Raw genomic sequence first — 19,472 nt, 5'->3', positions numbered from 1 at the left:
GTAAATTCAGAAATTTTTGCAAGGTTTTTATCAATACGAATAATGTAACTCTTGAGTATCACAATGATAAGAACTCCCATTCTAATATCAAATACACTTATCTATATATAGCTTTTCCAATAAATTGCAATAATTAAATTGCCATTTTTGTTCTTTCTTCAAAAATTGCAATAACAAATATTTGGTATAATTTCTGAATTTACAGTTACTAACTTCAAATTATAATTTTAGAGCAATATTTTTGATTCCATAAACGAATTTCTGGAAAGGGTTATACATAAAATCACCAACATCTTAAATTCAAAGACTATATCAATCATTTCAACAATTACAAGACAACAGCATATCACTTCTCAGTCCTTTATTTTATATTCAACTGTTTTTACAACAGCTTTGGAATTTTGGATTGCTTTTCTTTCACTTGGGCTGCAATTCTGTCCAAATCTTTTCTGCCTTGAGCAGTTAGCTTTCTGCCAGAGTTATTTCCGTCCTTTTCTACAAGTTTCAGTGTTTCCAGTGACTGTAAAATTTTACGGGAGACACTGGTTGAACTTCTGCAAAAATGGCTAGGAGCGGTACCGTTCCTTTTTCTTCCTAAAAAGAAAATAAAAAAAAAAGAAATTGAATAATTTTTGGAATAGATTGTTCCTTCTATCTTCAAATAATTTTTTGCAAGAATTATTATCAATTACATGTAAATTATGCAAAATACACTCGGTAACAGTTCCGGAACGGACTGCAATTTATCGGGACATGAGTAAAAAATTCAAAGCAAATGCAAGTGTTTAATAATCTTTAAATCTCTAGCAGTTAATACTTTGAATGAAAGGGAAACAAAAACACTCATCCCTTATTGTGGTTCATTTGTGTCATTAATTATTTCAACACATTTGTCTTGATTTCAATTTATTATGAAGTCTTGTTGTTCATTCACATATGTAAGAATTATTTGTTTTTAATGGATCTAGACATTTAAATAGGCTTTACAAGTCAACCCGGAAAAATTTGTGCAAGGTCGATTCTAAAAATCTTTAATATCACACTTCTCATGTTCTGAATAAAACATACGCGACATCTTTAACTTGCCATTTTTACATCATCAAACCAGGGCAAAAATTTTAATTTTGTTAATATACATACAAGTTTATTAGAAACTCAATACTTTTTCACAGACCTATTCTGTTGCCATGGTATTATATATCAATGATAGAGACTGCAGTGGATTATTCCATTGTATATGGTAAGCATTAATTAACTTACCTCCATAGATCTTGGTGAAGTTGGCCACACCACATGGAGACCTAATGTACAAATGTCTGCAGATGGAAGCTAAAATAGAAAACATCATATAATAAAATATCTCATCTTGTATTGCATCTTGCAGTGACTAAACTTAACTGTTTTTGTCTAGGGCCCAGCTGGGCCCCTACGTTATTTTTTTCAGGGGCCCAGTTGAAATTTTAGGAGCCCAACCAATCTTTATACAAAAAGACTAAATGAAAATAAAACTGAAAATAACTTTTTATATACTTACTAACAGTGTTCCAGCTTGAATCTCAGGGCAGAAGGGTGCTAGTGCTACTAAGTAAGGAGTTTTATAAATAAAACAGGTGAGATGGGGAGGATTATATTATTTTGATGCAACAATACATTGCATATATTGCAGAAGCTTAGAACTGTTACTTTTTTTCTCCATAATTGTTAAAATTAAAAGCATTTTATAAGTGCCCCCAGGCCAACCTTAAAAATATGTTTGTTTGCAGTTTTCCGACTGTACCTTCAGACTGAAGGGTCGGTAGGTAGGAAAAATATTTTATTTTATCAGCCAAAATACAGTTTAAACAAGCAATTACACTAAACCAAGTTTCTTGTGAAGAAAAAAAAAACATTTTAAAACAACAAACACTGGACATGCTGATAACCAACATCAAATGAACAGGCATTTTCAGATATAAAAAACTTTTTAACCAAAACTGAAACTTTAACATAGTGTCATTATCCAATTTATGACATAAAATATGGTATAATTATTAAATACTGGAACACTTATAAACAAGGAATGTCATTCTGACTAGAACTGTTTTAAAGAAATATATTCAGACATGTACAAATGTATGCTTCTTGACTAGAATGTTTTCATGAGTAGAGTATTTTCATCAGAAAAATGTAGATATTAAAGATTTATAAGACAATGTATTAAAGAGTGTATTTTTAATTAAAAAAAAAAAAAAACCATTGAATCTTCCTCAATTGAAAAAAAGGCAACTTGAAAAAAAAGTATTAAGACATTCAACTGTTTTCATATTTCTAACAATATTTAATTATAAAAATAATAAAAATACGAGTGAACCAACACCTGAAGTGGTGATCGTGCGGTAGGGTAAAAACGAGTAGATACTGCTAGGTATTCACAGTCATCTTGAAAATAAAGAATGTGTCAACAAAAAGACAACAACACTCATGTTTTTACCGCATAGTATCTGTTTATTGGGTCTACATGTTTCGCCTAGTAGCATGGATTTTTCTAGCATTCCACAGGGTCCGGTATTCGGACCCATTCCCAACGGCAAAAACCCTACATTTTTCCCAATTTTGGCAGCAAAATTCCCAAATGATCACAAAATTCATTTTAATCTTTATTATTCATGACAGAGATGTTTATTTTATTCAACCGCTAGCTTTATGTAAAAAAAATCGCCAACAAGTAATGTGTAAATCCAAGTTGAAACATATTGAATGAAAACAACATTGACAAACAATGGCTGCCATAAATAAATGAACAGGGAATAAACTAAAACCAGGTCAGATCCGGAAACGGACAAGTATATAAATCCGGGTTTGTCAATCAAATACAGTAAATAAAAAATGAAAAGAAACCAAACATGTGACAGCTATCATAGCAACACTAAAATTGAAAACTAAAAGATATATAAAAAAGAAAATAGAAACAGGATATATTTTATACAGAACTTAAAATATTTTATTTCACAAATTTTCATGTCATAATCAAAAAAATGTAACAATCCTTTAAGAAGTTGGAACTCATTATTTAGATACTGAAATGCCATGTTGTTATATTTAAAAAACAAAGAAGGTGTAGTCCTTACTTTATTTTCACCAACATCTGGTATATTGGTTGTTTTTCCCAATTTCATTGAAAACCGCGTTAAAAAATTCCCTGAACTGGCCAGGGTCCTTTTTCCCAAAATACCCAGATAAACCCCTGAGTAGATAGGCATCATCAGGACAATTATACAAAGAAATATGACAGTGAAGTACGAATCTTGCGGTTTAGCGGTTTAACCGGAAGTGTAAGTTACATAATAGTAGTTATGGTGACGTTATATAAATAGAAAGTGAAAGTGAAAGTAAATTAAAATGGAAAATATATAAATAGAAATGTTAGTGTTTTCTTGAATGGTAACAGCATCTCGTGTGGTTGACATCTATCCCGTTCTGTGTAGTTAATCTCATGGGAGGACTTTGATGGTATTGTACGTTATTGTTATTACATAATCATGTCAGTGAATTCCAAATTGGACAACACCTACAAAAATGTAGTGAATTCCAAATTAGACAACACCTAGTGGTGTTGTCCAATTTGAAATTCACTGAGATGATTTTATAATAACAGAGCTTAATGAAATTGACAATAAAATCTTAAGGGTAGGCTATTTTTAAGCCGAAAAAGTAGGGACAGTAGGGTTACTGAAACCACTCATATATTTTTATTTGGCCATACAAGAAATTAAGTTAATGTGATACTTTCAAGTATGCTGTTGTAAAAAATATCCATACCTGCACGGATATAATACCAGTCCTCATCGTAAGGTGCTAATTCCTTGAATCTGCCTAATTTGACGATGATAGCCCAATCTGGAACCTTCATCTTTCCAGATCTGTTAATAAATAAAAACTTTACAGACATTTCAAAATATCAAAAAAACGTTTTAATACAACAGAAAGATAGCCATCTTCCAAGCCTTGTAATACAAAATAATTTCTTTACATACAGTAAATTTGGAAAAAAATATGGAGTGTTTTGTTAACAGTTTTAATGTATATTAATAATACAAATCGATGTAATTTTGGTTGTGTTTTTCTATTCAAGTATATTTTTCATCATTGCATTAAAATAATACAGTATTTTTAAAGTCTTGAAGATAAACTTTTGAATCTACAGAAATTAAGTCCCAAAGCAGACTTTTACAAATATATTAGTTCGATTCTATTGACCTGTAGAGATGATCATTGAAGGCCCGATGGCTTATTTAAAGGCTTGGGCCAGTTGGCCTGTAGTTGGTGTGAAGACTGTTTAAATAACTTATTGTTTTGAGATTATTTAAAGTTCCAAGTTTGTAGAAATTATTGCTTTTTTCCAGTTACTACTTAAAACTTTTTCTAACTTTTATCTAATCGAATATGTTGCCTGAAAATTTAGATAAGGATATAACAAAGTTTTTTGTATTGATTTAAAGAAGATTTATAATTTAAGGTTAATGTGGACCCTTTGCATAAAATGGCTGATTTTTCACCTTAAAATGTTTTTTGTACAGACAAACCAGTTCATCTGGGAAAGATTTAATGCATAGCATAACCTAGATAAATAAATTTCAAATATGTTTTGTTTTAGAAAACTAAAAATTTGACAGGTTTTTGCAGTGCACTTTTTTCCATTCCTGTATTAGGTTCAAAAATAAACTAAGTTGGGAAAAAGGTTTGAGAACTTCCCCACAAGTAATAATTGAAGTGAGCTGTATTGATTGTTACGGGCGATAGACAATAGATAACTAACAATTATTGGTGATTTAAACTGTGTACCTTTGTGGACAATATCAAGGGAAATTCAAGTTCAACTGTTTGTTCCTTCTTTCGATATGTGTAGTACTTAAGAAAATCTTTTGGAAAGTTAGCTTTGATACAGTATCAACCTTTGAGCACTCATTTTAAAATGCAAATTTTGACCTCACAGAGGAATTAAGCTGGTACAGACTTTACAATCATTTCAATTTGTTCTTGAACTGGCGTTTGGTTTTTTTCCAACTTTCATAAAATATATATATATTTCAAAATCTAAATTAACCTAACGTTACTGTTATTAAATATATATCAAATTCCAAAATAAAACAATTTCCAACTAGCCAGCTCCAACCACTAAAGCATCGAAATTTTAGCATGTGTTAAGTGACAATGCATACAATGCACTCAATGCCTCTTACCTTAATTATATCCTACATTGCTCATATTATCAATTTATTATTTGTGTATTACTTATAATATTATGTATTTCACTAATGTTTATATAATCATTGTATGATGTTCTTGTATCTTGCCCGACAAGGGCCCATGATTGGTTTAATAAAATAATGTCTAAAATGTCTACATTTAACAGGAATAACATTTTAGCACTTGTCTCAGCTAAGTGAAGAATCAATACTTACTTCTTCAGGAAGGCAGCAAGTGCCTTTGTGTAATCATGTGGATCAACGTCCTTGACTGAGATACCCATGTCTAAAAAATAAAACAAAATACTTATTTTTTATTTTAAATGTTACAGATTTCAAGAAATGTAAACGTGGTATTGCCTCTGCCCAATTCAAAATAAAATCATTCCAACATGTCTTTGGCTACAAGTTTACAATATGGCACAGGCTGAATATGCTTCCATTATTCACTTAAGGTTCATCATTACAAATGGACAAATATGGCCGTATTTTCACCTCAAAAACTACTCTGAGAACAGACTTACATATTTTACCTGTGCTGTTTGGAAAGTTTTAAGGCCTAGCATCCACTAGATTTATAAAAGTTAAATGCATTTTGTGTGTAAGAAAGATTCTTTCTTGGTTTTTGATGGGCATTTTTTTTCCCTTCTGCAGAAGGTGTAAAAATAAACAAAAAATGTACTTAACTATAATATATCTAGTGGATGCCAGGCATTAAAACTTTTCCAACTGCACAGGTAAGTCTGTACTCGGAGTAGTTTTTGACATGTAAATACGGCCATATTTGTCCGTTTGTTATGATGAACCTTAAATAATGTACCAGTACCATTAGCAAAGAATTGCACACCTGAATTATTTCACTATTTGAGAATACTTCTTCCACTTTAAACTTGCACAGTTATTGTAAATTAAATTATGATTGAAAGAACTTCTATTTACATGACATGCATTACAAGAGAAAATGTCTGAAACAGTAAAGCAAAACGTTATGACTGAAGTCAACAACTGACTGGTTGAACACCTGAATTATTTCACTATTTGAGAATACTTCTTCCACTTTAAACTTGCACAGTTATTGTAAATTAAATTATGATTGAAAGAACTTCTATTTACATGAGATATTAAAAGAGAAAATGTCTGAAACAGTAAAGCAAAAAGTATGGCTTAAGTCAACAACTGAGTGGAGTGTTAAAATACTTCGGACCAAGAGTGACTTGCAAATTTTAGATTTTGTTTGATAATGATTGAACTGTAAAAGTTTATTCTTGGACAGGAGTTGATAGTCTGCAGAATTTATAAATTGTGAAATCTGGATAATTGGTTGAAATATTAAATATCGTTTAAATGGTAATGGATTAGTCTGCAGTGATTCTGTATGTAAGCAAGTATCTTAAATAACCTTTATGAACAATTTTAAAAGTGCGTGTGTACAAATGTAACGGTTTGGATGCAAATGCATGAATACGCTTTAAAGGAGGAAGATAAATACTCTAGGTAACAGGTTGCATTCAATATTGTCTTGGCTATCTTTACGTGTTGAATGGTATGTTACTAAGCTAGGCTATTTAGATTTATTTAGCGGCTTGGACAGCTTTCTGTTCAGTAAGCAATATATATGTAGATCTGCGACTAGTCAATGTAGACATAGCAGCTATGATATTGAATATTATTCATATCTTGAAATAAACATTTCACAAATGATATTGGATATGTTCCTTACGTCGTAACTACAATCCCCTTCCCTTTCATGAATGTGACCTACTGAATTAGACTATTTACCGGATTTGTTATCACAGGATAGGTGCCACATGTGGAGCAGGATGATCTGATCTGCTTACCCTTCTAGAGCACCTGAGATCACCCCTAGTTTTTGGCGAGGTTCATGTTGCTTATTCTTAAGTATTCTATCTTGTGTGATGTGTATTATTGTTTGTTTGTTTGTCTTTTTCATTTTTAACCATGGCGTTGTCAGTTTATTTTAAGATTTATGAATTTGACTGTCCCTCTGGTATCTTTCGTCGTCTTTGAAAATGTAAGTTTTCAACACTTGGATGTCTGAAAGAAATTGCTTCACTTTGAAATACCTCGTACGAGAGTTAGTTCATCATTTGGGGGACTGTATCTCAAATGGTGGTATGGATCTACATGAAAAAGCGGCCATTATGTTTCCGCCACATGGTGATGATCATTATTATTGAAGTGACTAGTCGATTACAAAAAAAAAGCAGAGCATTACCTGATTTGAAACAAACATAACTAAGGGAATTGTCTTTTTGAACCGTTAACCATTTAAGCAAATGGAATTATTGTCAAGTTATTGTTCGCAAGAAAAGGGGGAAGTCCACTCCCTTCTAAAATGCGTCGATATGAGAGCAACATGACGTGAATTTGAATTCGTTTTTCTTTCATGATGTGTATATCAATAACTATAAACTTTATTTCGAGTTATCTTACTGCCAGAATGTTATATTTAATAAAAATATTCTACTTGTCGAGTACAACGTGCTTACCGAATTTATGGTATCGAAAAAGAGGCTTTACTAAGGGAGGTAAGTTCTGAAGTTAAATACTGGTTTACGTACAAAAAAAAATACTGGTTACTTGTTATATATGGAATCTGGCAAACTCGGACCAGGATGACACGGACCCTGATTCTTGAAAAACAAGTTGCACCAATTTTAAAGACATCTGGGACCAGTTTGAAACGATTGACTGACCAAATAGTGGCTCATTGGCGAATCCATTTTTTTTGGGGGGGGGGGGGGGGGGGGTCCGGGGGTTGAAACCCCCATTTTTGGCCGACCAATGCATTTGAATGGGGACATATAGTTGGAACACCCCCCTTTTTGTCCTGGGTTGGGACCCCCCTTTTAAAATGGCTGAATCCGCCCCTTTGGCTCTTCATGCATTACATTCTATTTTTTTTTCTTTTGTCTGGGACAATAATACTATATAGTCCCAGGTTTTGTCTAGATTTTTTTTTATATGATTTTTTTTTATATTTTAATCAGTAGTGATATACGATATAGTGCCGATATACGGTGTGCATTATAGGCGTTACGTTTAGTATTGACCCAAGCTCCATTTGATTGTCGAATTTTTGTTAAAGCCCGTTTCCGAGTGCAGGATTTACTCGCTGTGTTAAAGACACATCAATGGTGGTCTAGCTTTGCCTATTTTATGCTTTTGGTCGGGTTGTAGTCCGCCGCCGCGCATGTCAGTTATTCCAATGATAAACTATCAACTATTCCATCAGCTTGAACGACAGTTCAAGTTCTTTGATACAATTAAATCAAATTTCAGAACGAAGCCAAGTTGCACGGTATGTACCAAGTCAATGAAGCATACATGGGTAATTCAATCGTAAAAGTTTGCTTGCCGTACATGCCTTTAAAACCTTTGTCGAAGAGACATTAGCTTCAAAACACAAAACACGTATGATTTTTTTAATCATTAATCAGTGAAAGTGAAATAATGAAATAATAATTCGCTTTCGTCAGCTAGTTTAGTTCAATTTTGTAAAAATGAACTAAGAAACATCGCTGATGAATTATTCGCTTGCATGCAAGAATATAATTCGACCTCGTTTAATCCGTATTCATGTGACCATGGATTTAACCCATTAGCTGGAGATTGGTTACGCATGTATAAGTCGTGTTCATCTATTAAAAGGAATAGAATGTCAACAATGAAAGTAACATAAAAGAGAACCATTTCGTTTACTAATACGACCCACAAAGAATCATTCTCTCAGTAAAAATAATAATAATTTTTTTAATTTATTACATGGAATGAAACAGACCTAGAAATAAAACAGATCTAATAAGATCCGATTGCACGAGGTCGTTATATATTAATGTTTATGTGTGTATCGGGTCATTGGACTGTCGGCTATCTTCGGAGGTTATCTCGATGGTTAATGAAATAACGTGGCTCGAGAACACAGTTGTTTCGTAGTGCATTTCTTTTAGACAATAAATTCAAATTAAAAAAAATCGCACCTGCTTCATCTCAAAAAGATTTTTACAGAGAAGTGTACTACTATAGTGAGTGGGACAAATAATATAAAAATTATAGAAACTTCTACCAGCTCTAACTCAAAATATTGACAATTCTGTGTTAAGGGGGTCTAAAATTCAGTTTGACAGCTTCAGAATCCTTCAGATGTAATAAAATTTGACCTTTTTGAACTACTTAACATAAAGATTCATTACCCATGCACATTTTTAAAAATGTAATTTCACCCCCTACTTAATATTTCATGCATTAAATATCAAGAAATGAATTGGGAATGTGTATCAAATTAAAAATGCAAGTTATACACTGTTCACACTAGGAACTCTATTCGTAGAGGACGCAACTGTGGCCTTGGACCACGTCTAGACCAAAATACACACCACAATCTGATATATTTTATTGAGTCCATGCCTTTTTAATTGTTTTTCGGACTTATTGTAATTTGGATATATGCTTAAACATGTATTTATGTTTTGTATATTATGATTTATTTGTTTGTAATTTATATGCCTATAAGGGCCCTTTGATTAGGAAATAAACATATTTGATTTGATTTGATATATCAAGTTCAGTTTAGTATGTTATAAATAAAATATGAGAATTCAGTGGAGTCAAATCGGTCACGTGAACATGAACTTGACAGCTAATGCCTCTTTTTTAAAGTAGAACGAAAAAAACCATTAAACATAGAAAAATGTCAATCGTTATGGAAAGAGAAAATTATAACACCCTATAGCGGAAGGTATATTGTCTTCACCTTGTCCGTCCGGGTGCTTGTGTATTTTCAATATTGTCATGGTAAAAAAAATGTCGTCTTTGAAACTGTCCAATACTTTTGTCTTTTACTTGAGGTACAACTAAAGACTCAGTCATTTCCTACAATTCTAAAGAAAAGTAGACAGAAGAAAGTATATTTGCTAAATCTTCGAAATGCGATGGATATTCGCGCCGGTATGCCTCCTACCAGGATCGCGGATCGACTGGACATTTTAGCACCATCAATAGTGAACACATTTTGTATGGTGCCATAATTATAACTCATTATACGAATATTCTTTAATGCTTAAGAAATGATTTATATATAGTACAAAACCTTTAACTGATACAATTTACAAACGCTCACTATTCCCTACCCCGACATGAAGTTTATATTGAATCATTGAATCTATGATCTTAAAAAGTTAAACATGCTATATATGAAAACAAAAGAAGATATGGTATGATTTCAAATTAACGTGACAACTCTCCACAAGAGACCAAAATGACACACAAATTAACAACTATAGGTCACCGTACGGCCTTCAACAGTGAGCAAAGCCCATACCGCAAGTCAGCTATAAAAGGCCCCGAAATGACAATGTAAAACAATTCAAACGAAAAAATTAACGGCCGTATTTATGTACAAAAAAAAAAAGACAAAAAAGTATATATATAATATTTCCATCTAAAACGATGTCTATGAGTGGTATGTCATTTTCGACTAAAATTTACAACCTGTGATCGAAGCATGGACACACGTGAAAATCATCTGTGTTTCAATCTGATTGTTCTATTTTAGAATCATTGTGCTTCAGCAAAATTTACTGTATAATTCTCACGCTAACACGAATTCCAAAACTCTATAAAGCTCATTTATTTATCACCGGATATTTAATATAAAATATACTACAATGTGAATATAATCCACTGAAACGGTATATAATAATACCATTCTTTGGCAATTGATAACGAAAAATTCGATATGAAAGAACTGTCTTTTGAAGCATTGAAATTTTCTCAAGAAAATATCGACATATGGATGACGGACGTCAAAACGAAATAAATTTCCAATGTTATAATTAAACAATAATCCTTGGAATCCTAAATATAGACAACATACTTTAAAAGAATTGATAAACTATTCTTATTATCACGCTTTGGGTATTATGCGATGCGCAAAAACGTCTTCAGTATTATGGATTAAGCATTGTGACGTAACAGATCGTTTGTCATTGGTTACAGAAATGATTGACAGTAATAGAAGGACGTTTGATACTGTTTTGTAATATGTGATCGTACTATAACATGTAGAAAATGTGAACCAGATAAGATGCTAGAACGCGACCATCAAGTGAAATTAAAGCGGCCAAATGTATACCCTTATGCAAGACATAAATGGTAGGATTTTTCTTATTTACATAAGAACCCAAAAGACATAAAAAAAAAACAACGAAAAAACGAAAAAAGTTGTAAGAGTTTAATAGTTGTAAGAGTTTAATAAAGAATCGGAAAATAAAGTTTACTGAAATTAGTCGTGATATTTTGTTTGCGCGTATGCTCTATAAGTTTTTATCAAATTTTCTTATTAAACAGGGTAAACGATTTAATTGCGAAAGTACAAGCTAAAAAGAAAGAAGCAGTATGCAAGGAAGGACAAAAAGACAGAAAGAACAGACTGCCTTTCATCACTGGAGAACACACAGCCAAGTAAGCATATTTTTAATATTCTTAAATGCAAACTTTTTTTCCCAAACGCTTCTAAACAACTAATTATTGCTGATCCTGCAGGATAGTCTATATTAATTATTTTATTATTTTATTTGGGGGGGAGGGTACTCGGGGTTCAGCTACAATCAGTAGTAAAAGAAATGAAATAATGCGTCAAGTTTTTTGGTCAGTTTATCTTTTTTTGTCTTGATTGTGTTGTGGCTGTTAAATTGTTGTTGTGTTTTTTTTTAATTGTTTGTATTAATTATTATTGAAATATTGGTGTTTTTTTTAATAGCTTCTTCAAAACAAGCTGGCCCAGATAACAGTTCATATAATATTGTAAAGTCTTTGATGAAATAAGCAAGATTCGTTTTTACATTATATAACATAGTTCAACAATTATACTAAAAAGTCTTTTTCCAATAAGCTTTTCACCTAAACTATACCGAGATAACAGCAACGTGAAATCGGTTTGTAATTCTTTCCCTAATACAATGCAATTTATCTACACATGAAAATCAATAATATCTAACAATAGAGTTATGTTCGGGTCATAATTTTACAGAAGTCTTTAAATTGATAGTTTCTTTAAATTAAACTTCCTTTCTTCATTTAGTGAATATCAAAACTAAAGTGGCAAAAGGTGACCTTTGTCAAAGGCGAGCATTGAAATTTGAGTTGCAACAATATTTATACAAACCCCATTGTGGTTTTACTTACAAAACTACACAATATGTATTATTTCGACAGCATTTTATTACAAGCAGCGGTTCAATAAGTTAAATCAATAAATTAGTTGATAAAATTTTATTTTAATTCCACACGTAACAACCAGACTCGCTCCATATCAATAAACGATATCACGTATCAAGGAACGCAGTGAAAATATTGTGATCATTCAGGACGATAAGTCGGAACTTAAAAATGTTGGGAAATAAATATTAAAGAATGGCGTGTGTTCACCCTCCCACGAGGAGGAATAAGATCCATGCCATTCCAGTTTTTAGAAGGAGTCATACCATTGGACAAGACTGGTAAGGAATACATGAAAAAATACTCAATTAAAATTTTGTACAGTTGACATTTGTGCAGTTTCTTTTACTTAGTAACTGTTTTTTTTTCATTATCTTCATTCTTGTTTGTTTTGTTTGTCTAAAATGTATTCTTTTTCCTTTTAAAACTATCTTTTTTAGTATTACTTTTTTTGTGTGCTGATGTTTTATTTTCGTTTCGAATAGTAGAGGGGTATTATGTTTTTGAACTTTCAAAACATAAAAGAAACTTGCAAATTATTAAACACAATCTGATACCCGTTTCAGGCTAATCGGGTGAGCAATTACCAATATTTGGCATCCGTGTTCACATTTTATAAAAATCCATCGGTTTGTCTGAAACCACAGAATGAATTTGAACCTAATTTGTTTGAGTGTTCATAGTTATGTTTATTGATAAGTTAAATTGACATGTTAATTGTTTTCATCAAATAATTTTAAAAATAAAAGCATTGAAACAGAAAGAATATGCAATTTTATATATTTTCTGATTTCGATACACATTTTTTTTACATGATAAGACCGTAACCGAAGTTTTATTATAATAAGAACATTGAAAGGTTCTAAATTGACTAATTATATATATCTTTATATATGTATATTGTATGGTTTCAGGAACAGATATCCAAGTTCGAAGTGGCAAACAGAAAACCAGGTTCGATACAAAGTACTCGACTTCTCCCGTACCCCTCGAGACAGTCCGCCGTTCCTTGTAACCACTTTAGATGACAGATATCATAATCCACATTCCAAACAGATATTTCACATCAAAAGAATTAACAATAAGGTGAGAGATCCTTCAGTGTTCAAGTTGACAACATTATTTACTTGGTACCGTTTCAAAAAACGAATCAAAGACATTTGCGCATATGCATACGTCAATAAACGAACGTACAGTTTAGACTTGCATGTATGATTTGATAAACAAAAAGGTTTTAATTTGCCCGGCTTATTGTAAAACACGTTGGAATATACAAGAGATTCTCCCTAAAAGACCAGTGACAAATAGTTCAGCCTTCTTACAGAAATATTATAATGCTATATAAAGTCAATTAGACCGAAACACTATCATCAATAGAAGAAAGAAGTAAAATCACAAAAATACTCCGAGGAAAATTCAATCGGAAAGTCCCTAATCACATGGTAAAATCAAATGACAAAACACATCAAACGAATGGACGACAACTGTCATATTCCTGGATTAGTACAGGCATCAATAGGAGAACGCGTTTTATTTTACTTCTCTATGAAATTGTCAGCAGGGGCATAAAGAAAACAAACAATAACAATAATTGATTTACTGAAAGCACTAATTTGTAGTTTCTCTTGACGGTCATTTTTTATTGGTGGAAAACACGGAGAGAACCACCGATCTTTGGAAGGAAAACTGACAATCTTAGTCAATTAGAATTAAACATTGAAATTAATTAAAGTTGCTTAGTGATACTGAATTTTGCGGAAAATAGTTCGACGTTCAACCAAACAATGTGTTATAAACTTTATTTCAAGTCAATATCATTATATTATATACCATTGATGGTTAAATGGTTTTGATAAAACTTTCACCTAAAAGTTTGTCAGAAACATATGTCTATTGACAATAAGTAAGAATATTATACCATTCGAAACTTTATGAATACCTCGTCAATTCTAAATTGTTCCACTAGCAAACATTATGGCGGCACCAATACAAAAACTTTACAAATAAGATAATGATTTAGACAGACATTTTGCATTTCCTTTTTTTCTTATACGTTGTATATACTTAAGTACAGTATAATGAAAGTAAAATTGCTAGTGCATTGTTGCTGTTTTGAAAGGAGACCCACTTTAATAACACATTAATAACTTTTAATATAAGTTTGTCAAGATTATGATTTCTAAAATGCCTTATTAAAGTGGATATCACCCTTTGAAGAAGTTTAATCCAGAAAATAATGTTTGTTTTACTCAATACGTGGCCTTTTAATGGAATTGTACAATTGAATTTTGAACAATCTCTCAAAGATCAATCAGTCCAACTTAGATAAACACAAAATCAGAGTACCAATGTAGTTTAGTGTGGTTATCATATGTTATATAAACACAAAAATCACAGTACAAATAAAGTTTATTGTCCTTATCAAATGTTAGAAAATCAAATTTAACAAAGTAAATAGTACAGAATGCTCATACAATCTATTAAGATTTTTATATTTAACAAGTGCTATGTTTCCTTCTTTAACAATTTATATCACCACATATATACTGTCATCTTCACTAGACAAGGGAAACGATCTGGTCCTCTCCACCCTTGTCAGATCAAGCCAACATTTGTGATTACAGTAAAGAAGAGGGGACTGGATCGCAACTCTTGGCTAGCGAATATGATGCATTGTTCGATACCCTTACTGGTAGAAGTTTTATTGCAGAGGGTATATAATCCATACAGCAGTCGATGAACTTGACGTTCAAAAACCTATCAATCACATATTTGGAGTTATGACGATATATAAAACACGACCACTTGGCTCTATCACAGAAAATCGTTTGTCTGAACTTCATCTGGGATCATAACACATTACAAATTGATGGTCTTCTTTCAGGTCCAACACGTTCTTTAAAGTTGGCATTATAGTTATACTTCTTCGTGAAGCACATGTCAATTGCTATTCTGAAAAAAGAATACGTCCGTGTTGACATTTCTTAATGTAGACTTTTGCAAGTCTATGTTAAAATTCTGTCTTAGTGTGTCTGTCTAGTATACATAAAATCAGAAGATGTGGTGTGATATGGTCTACGATGGAGAGTTGTCTCATTGGTAATCCACTAAAATTGGTTGAATAAATAGCTGATGGGTCCATCCATTCCTCACCAGAATGTACTTTTATGCTCTATATGTACATGTTTTAAAATAATGTGTAAATATTCAGATCTCTATATATACGTGACTGAGTACTGCATCGGCGTGGACTCACTTTTAAAGTATATTGTCAAATGTAAAATCATAGGAACGATGTAATTTTTGCTATATTGATGATGGTAATTTTGTGCATGGACGTTTTTCCATATATATGTCCGAATTTTTTGTTATGATTTTATTATTGCAGAAACTGAGAGGGGATATGTTTCGCAAAATAAAAACTCTCATAACAGACATTATTTTGATAGCATTATGTGTATGCAGATCAATATCGCATTTGTGTCCATTCTCTGGTAATCCCAATTATTATTCCAGGCAAAGTTTTTGAATCGTCTCTACTCCAATATTATTTGACACGAACTGGTTTGTCACATTCATTGTCGGATCTTTATACACAATATAGAAATATAGATATGCTAGTTTCTTACTTTTATAATGCATTAATTTCTGAAGGACATTCCTTTACAACACATAATACTAATTGACAGACCGAAGATTGATTATGAATTACGTCAGAAGAAATTTGATATGAAAATTAAATTAGTAAAGAGCGAGTAATTCTTTACATTAAGTTTTGACTATTGAAAAGTTCTGATTGAACACCTTCAGATAAAAATGGTAGTTTATCGTATATCAGTCGAACTCTGTCGGGGGACCGTGAAATACAGGGGAACTGGGGCAGCTATCTGAGTTAAATGGTAAACTGCATTTTATCGTGTAGGTTTCATATTTTCGGATGAATTGTTAGGTTTGGGGTCTTAATTTAGAAGAAAGTGGTACTATGTAACATTTAAATTAAGATAGAATTCAAGACCATTGTAGCATATGACCTCTAATGTGACCCAATTCCAAATGCAGGCAATGAGGTTAAATATATTAAAGTGCGACGGGACTAGCTCTGATTACTATACATATCATAATGAAGTGACTTAATATAAAAATTGTTATTTATGTGTGAAATTGATTATTGTATGTGAATTAGCAAAATAGACGATTCCTACTCTAAGTAAGTTTTTTCTTTTTTTCTTTCTCGATATTAAATTGAGTGAATTAAAAACTTAACGAGTGTTATATATATTAATGTACTGATTATGCCTATAATGGGTCCTCTATTGGAAATACAATTTATCTTATCTTATCTTATATAAGGCTATTACCAGGAACTTTTTGGTGTATCTGTTGATCTCAGCACCTTCGGTCTTGTGTGGAAATTACCATATAATCCATGTTAAACTATGGAAAGAACCACGTTGTTGCTTAAACTTATACCTAATTAACAATTATGTTTGATGTTTTTCAGCCTGTGTGCAGTGTTAATACATGGAGTAACTATCCAAATGAAATGGAAAAGAAGACACAAAATAAAACTATTTATAATTCATCTTTTGAACAACGAACTCCAGATGTCAGAGTCTTGATCAAAAATCAAGATAAACATGTTTTAGCACAAGGAATCGGTAAGGTATTTTGAATTGAAGTTAACTCACAAACTACAAGGTTAAATTCTCCGAAATGTCATTTTCCTGCTAAAAAAAAACCCAAACTTACTCTATGAGCGATTTCAAATTGATTGGCTATGCTCTTCCTCGACTACAGAATTCATTGGATTAATTTTACGTTTTCTGTTGATTGCTTAAGAAACAGTTGAATATTCTCAAAAGATTTTGGATTGTCATTGATTTAGCTAGATCAGACTGTTGCCCTCTAAGCTTGTCGGCACTATTTGTATTGGCTTTAGTTGGGTAGATGTTCTTGAATTTGAGAATGGAAATGGGGAATTTGTCAAAGAGACTACCAGCAACCCGACAAAGAGCAGATAGCAGCAAATAGATACATGTTTATCATTACTTAGGTTTATAAGAAGTCCAGGTAGATCATACCTATATGTGTCACAGCATATTATCTTCTTCTGTAGTACCTTGTTAGGACGTTACAAACTATTCAAACTATAGTATAGGAGAAAGTTGAGTCACGTATACATGTCAGTAAAGCTGGTTTTTATTATTTTATCAATTTTATGACATAATTTTACATATTATCAGTTTATTGGAAAGTGATATCTGCCATATTTTAATATAATGGCAAGCGTTAAGTGATTTTAGGTGTTAATATATTTTTTATATTGATTGAAATAACAAAGTATTGTGTCTTTTTGTATCAATATCTTAAATTAATTTTTCGTGTCATGCAAACACTAGAATTATGTCGCTATGTTCATATCAATTTGAGCAAATATTTTATCGCTGTACACATTGTTTTCAATGGTTACATTGTTTAAATTGCGTTCAAAGTAATTGATTTTGTTAAATAATTTATTTTGTAAAACACTTCAACGAAAGTTTTCGTCTGTGCTTTTGTCCTTTTCAAGCTATACCTACTAAACAAATTGATTTTCAGGAATTCCTTTTAATAGATAAAGGATCTTGTTTGGAAACTTTTAGAATTCTTTGAATATACTGAAGAAATAATCATTCCTCCTCCTCTTCTTTGTTAAACTGTAGTTTTGATCGTTCTCCTTTCAAGTTAAATGTCGCTTTCTATTTTAGTTCCTTTTGATCAACCTGAAAACAAGTACGATGTGAAGGAAGAAATGTTAATTCTTCTCTATCTTTCTCTCTCTCGCTCAGTTATTTGTGATAGTGTGGTGTAGTATTCGCTCACTCTCTAAATGTCGCTTTCTATTTTAGTTCCATTTGATCAACCCGAAGACAAGTACGACGTGAAGGAAGAAATGTTTCTACCCATCTGTGATACCGTATGTATTCCAACAAATGAATTGTTTCGAAATCTGAAAACGGGCCTTACACAGACAAATTTAATTCACATCACTTTCACGTGAATTTAAATTCATGTGAATCTCATGCACGTGAATTTCACATGAATGTCACCTAAAACGAGCGTATACGTGAATCTCGCGTGAAATCAGTTAATGCGGGTTTACATTAATCTCATGTGAAACTCACGTGAATTTCACGTGAAATTCACATGATTTTTGTTCACATGAACTTCACATAAAGTTTTAAAATGAAGAAATTCAAACAACATCTGAATTTTCAAATTTAATTAAAATCATGAAAAATATAATTTTTTATTAAAAAGTCACGTGAAATTCATGTGAAATATTTCATGTGAGAATCATGTGAATCTCAATTCACGTGAATTTTTTACATGAGTTTCATGTATAAGCTCGTTTGAGATGAATGTCATGTGAAATTTTTCAGATAATTTCAAGTGAATTTCATGTAAATTTGACTTGAGCATATTTTGCCTATGTAGTGGTCTAATGTAGTTCAGCAGTTGTATCCACTTAGGTTGTAATTGCGTTCGAACCCCACTTTCGACTCTAATCTTAATTGACATGTCAGTTCCTGACAAAGGTCTGGTTCTCTCCGAACACTCCCGACTTTTCCCGCCAATAAAAACTGACCGTCGCGGGAAAGTGTTGTAAGACCACAATCAATCGGATGAATTAATTTTTTTGTCGGAACCGCATTTTTATCACTATTGTAAATTTTTTGTTTTTATCATTTTTTTTATTTGTTATTCACGAGTAATTTTCAATAAAACCTGTGAGTGGTGGTCTTCCTTCTTACGAGAGAACCGATAAAAGTATTTTTGATAGAATTGTAAAGTTTGCACAACGAATAAAAGCAGCGGTATCTTGTTACTTGCATTCTCAGAGATACGTCAACGCTATAGACCATGCAGGCTATTTTACATCATAAAGTCATTATAAGAAAACTTAAATCATCTGGTGTGGCATATTTTCTACTTTGCTGAACTCCCAAAAAATATTTTAGCAGTTGC

At 31.9% G+C, this 19,472-nt stretch overlaps 2 protein-coding genes across 3 annotated transcripts; one reads left to right on the top strand and one right to left on the bottom strand.

Moving 5' to 3' along the window:
- Positions 1–346: 346 nt before the first annotated feature.
- On the bottom strand, positions 347–5,574 carry LOC139506171 (small ribosomal subunit protein eS19-like). Its single transcript, XM_071295397.1, has 4 exons — positions 5,442–5,574; positions 3,799–3,899; positions 1,261–1,329; positions 347–594 (listed from the first exon to the last, which is right to left on the bottom strand). Exons 1-4 carry the CDS (start codon positions 5,507–5,509, stop codon positions 383–385), a joined length of 450 nt encoding a protein of 149 aa, XP_071151498.1. The 5' UTR covers positions 5,510–5,574; the 3' UTR covers positions 347–382.
- Positions 5,575–11,218: 5,644 nt separating this feature from the next.
- LOC139506170 (uncharacterized) lies at positions 11,219–18,420 on the top strand (the record flags this gene model as incomplete). Of its 2 annotated transcripts, XM_071295395.1 has the most annotated exon segments (5): positions 11,219–11,399; positions 11,595–11,708; positions 13,379–13,550; positions 16,966–17,122; positions 18,353–18,420. In XM_071295395.1, coding segments are annotated over 5 exon segments (579 nt in total), but the record flags the coding sequence as incomplete, so codon positions are not given.
- Between the last annotated feature and the right edge of the window lie 1,052 nt (positions 18,421–19,472).

This window comes from Mytilus edulis, unplaced genomic scaffold (assembly GCF_963676685.1).
Source record: "Mytilus edulis unplaced genomic scaffold, xbMytEdul2.2 SCAFFOLD_1140, whole genome shotgun sequence".
Classification (NCBI taxonomy): Eukaryota; Metazoa; Mollusca; class Bivalvia; order Mytilida; family Mytilidae; genus Mytilus; species Mytilus edulis.
This window is presented reverse-complemented; position numbering and strand designations above follow the sequence as displayed.

Excerpts from the sequence above, each read along its gene's own strand:
- LOC139506171 (XM_071295397.1), bottom strand. The coding sequence starts at position 5,509 with ATGGGTATCTCAGTCAAGGACGTTGATCCACATGATTACACAAAGGCA. Across the intron at positions 3,900-5,441 it reads CTTGCTGCCTTCCTGAAGAA|ATCTGGAAAGATGAAGGTTC; the intron begins GTAAGTATTGAT and ends ATTTATTAACAG. Across the intron at positions 595-1,260 it reads CTTCACCAAGATCTATGGAG|GAAGAAAAAGGAACGGTACC; the intron begins GTAAGTTAATTA and ends TTTTCTTTTTAG.